Source organism: Nestor notabilis, unplaced genomic scaffold, assembly GCF_000696875.1.
Source record: "Nestor notabilis isolate BGI_N333 unplaced genomic scaffold, ASM69687v1 scaffold8590, whole genome shotgun sequence".
NCBI lineage: Eukaryota > Metazoa > Chordata > Aves > Psittaciformes > Psittacidae > Nestor > Nestor notabilis.
In genome coordinates this window covers 2,648-4,809 of record NW_009910601.1, presented here as the reverse complement: position 1 = coordinate 4,809, position 2,162 = coordinate 2,648, and the positions used below count along the sequence as shown (strand labels likewise).

Below are 2,162 nucleotides of genomic sequence, written 5' to 3'. Positions count from 1 at the left end.
CTTGAAGCTCTTTCCCAACCTGGTTGATTCTAGGAGTCTATGAAGAGCCCTGAGCACTGCAGGGGAGAGTTTGGTGGGATAATTAGTGTGCAACTGGAATCCAAACCTCAGGAGATGAGATGTTGCTTGGAGGATAGAAGGAGCAGTTGGATAAATCACCACGAGAGCTTTGCTCTGGCCCCTGCTGGATGCAGTGATCAGTGCTGCAGGGCAGGATGGGGCAGAGCCGGAAGCACGTGAGGAAGCTGATAGCTGAGCCAAAATCCTTGGGGAAGGATGTATGTAATCCTTTGGGATGTACAAACAAGGCACGGCCAGTTGTGTTTTGGGATTTGAGGAGTGTTTAATGGAGAGGGGTCTTCTGGTCCAGCTCCTTCATATCTTCTGGCACCGTGCTGGGTGCCACCCTGGCTCTTCCACACTCATCCTCACCCTTCCTCTCTGCAGCCTCTTTGCAAAGGAGAACCTGCACCACATGAGTGAGCACCAGCTGAACCTCTACGACCGCCTCATCAACGAGCCCCGTAACGACTGGGACATCTACTACTGGGCCACAGGTACGAGCAGCTCCCTCCTGCCCTGCCCTGCCCTGCCCTGCCTGCGCTGGTGGGGTGAGTGTGGGTGCTTCAGGGCAGGACACAGCCCTTCCTTTACTGCCCTGTTCTGTTTGTACCCCAGAAGCAAAGCCCACACCAGTGGAGTTTGAGAGCGAGGTGATGGCCAAGCTGCGGGAGTTCGCCAAGAACAAGAAGAAGGAGCAGAGGCTGCGACAGCCAGACCTGGAATACCTCTTTGAGCACCCCCACTCGCAACAGTGATGCTGCTGCCCTCCCTGTGGCCTTCCTCCTCCTCCTCTTCCTCCCCCAGCAGCTCCTCTGGACTCTCAGGGCATGCTGAATAAAGCCGTGGCTGCTCCCGCTGCACTGTGAGCTCAGGGTTCTGCTCTTTGGCAGTGTTCAGGAGGGAGGTGGTGGCATTCCAAGCACATGCCAGCTCACTGCTGCCTCCAGCTCCTACCTGCCCCTTTGAAACCCTTTTTGGGAGGACCTGGGGGAGGTTGGAGTGGGGGATCCTGCTCCCTGGTGCCCTCAGTGGGGTATCACGGTGACAGCGGAACCCAAGCAGCCGTTACTGAGCTGTTACTAGGAGACACTGTCCCCATCATAACATCCCTTCCCACAGGAGCATTCCGCAGGCTCCAAGCTTTGGAGCTGCTCTCCCGCAGAGCCCAGCCATGGAGGCTGCCTGTCCCTTTGTCTGTCACCTCACCAAGCTGAGGTCCCTGGGGCAGGACCCGCCTGCCCCAGCGCTGGATGCTGTGTCCCCTTCGGAGAAGACACTCACCGGGGGGAGCTCCGACCTCATGGACTTCTATGCCACAAGCTATGCCGTGGCTCATGGTAGGGGGACCCAAAACCTTCCTTAAAAGTGGGGTGGGCTCGCTGTCACCCAGGCCAGCCAGGCTTCCATCCCCAGCTCGGCCACCACACAGGCACTGGCTACGTGACCAACAGCCGCTCAGCCATGTCCTGCCTGCTGCGCCCCCACAGCGTAGCAGAGGGGTAGGTACCTTTGGCTATGGGGTGGGGGGGCACAAAGGAGCCTAGTTTTGGGGCCACTCCATCACATCCGTGTGGCTTCCCACCGCAGCCACTGCCAGGACACCATGAGCACCACCGCTGAGCACTTTAAGCCCCTCTGGCTCCCTGATGGCAGGAGCATCCTGCCCCGGCACATCCACCAGCCCCAGAGCGGGTACCTGCAGGAGCGCCCCGCTTCCTGCCTCCGTGCTGGGATGGTGAGTCCCCAGCACTTGAGGATCCTCCAGAGCCGGCCTGGACTAAGGGAGAACTGCTGCACTGGTCCTTTCCAGCCAGGTATGGATTTGGGGTGCTGATGGTCCCAGGAACAGCTCATCTCTAGGAGGATTTGGGGTGCTGGTGGTCCTAGGTCCAGCTCCATCCCCAGGAGGGTTTTGGGGTGTTGGTGGTGCTGGAGTCAGCTCCATCCCCAGAGGGTTTTGGGGTGCTGGTGGTCCTGGGCCCAGCTCCATCTCCAGGAGGGTTTTGGGGTGCTGGGGCCAGCTCCATCCCCAGGAGGATTTGGGGTGTTGGTGGTCCTGGGGCCAGCTCCCTCCCCAGGAGGGTTTGGGGGGTTGGTGG

At 59.7% G+C, this 2,162-nt stretch overlaps 1 protein-coding gene across 1 annotated transcript; it reads left to right on the top strand.

Moving 5' to 3' along the window:
• Positions 1–447: 447 nt before the first annotated feature.
• Positions 448–818, top strand: LOC104402877 (succinate dehydrogenase assembly factor 2, mitochondrial-like; the record flags this gene model as incomplete). Its single annotated transcript, XM_010010865.1, has 2 exons — positions 448–557; positions 679–818. Coding segments are annotated over 2 exons (250 nt in total), but the record flags the coding sequence as incomplete, so codon positions are not given.
• Between the last annotated feature and the right edge of the window lie 1,344 nt (positions 819–2,162).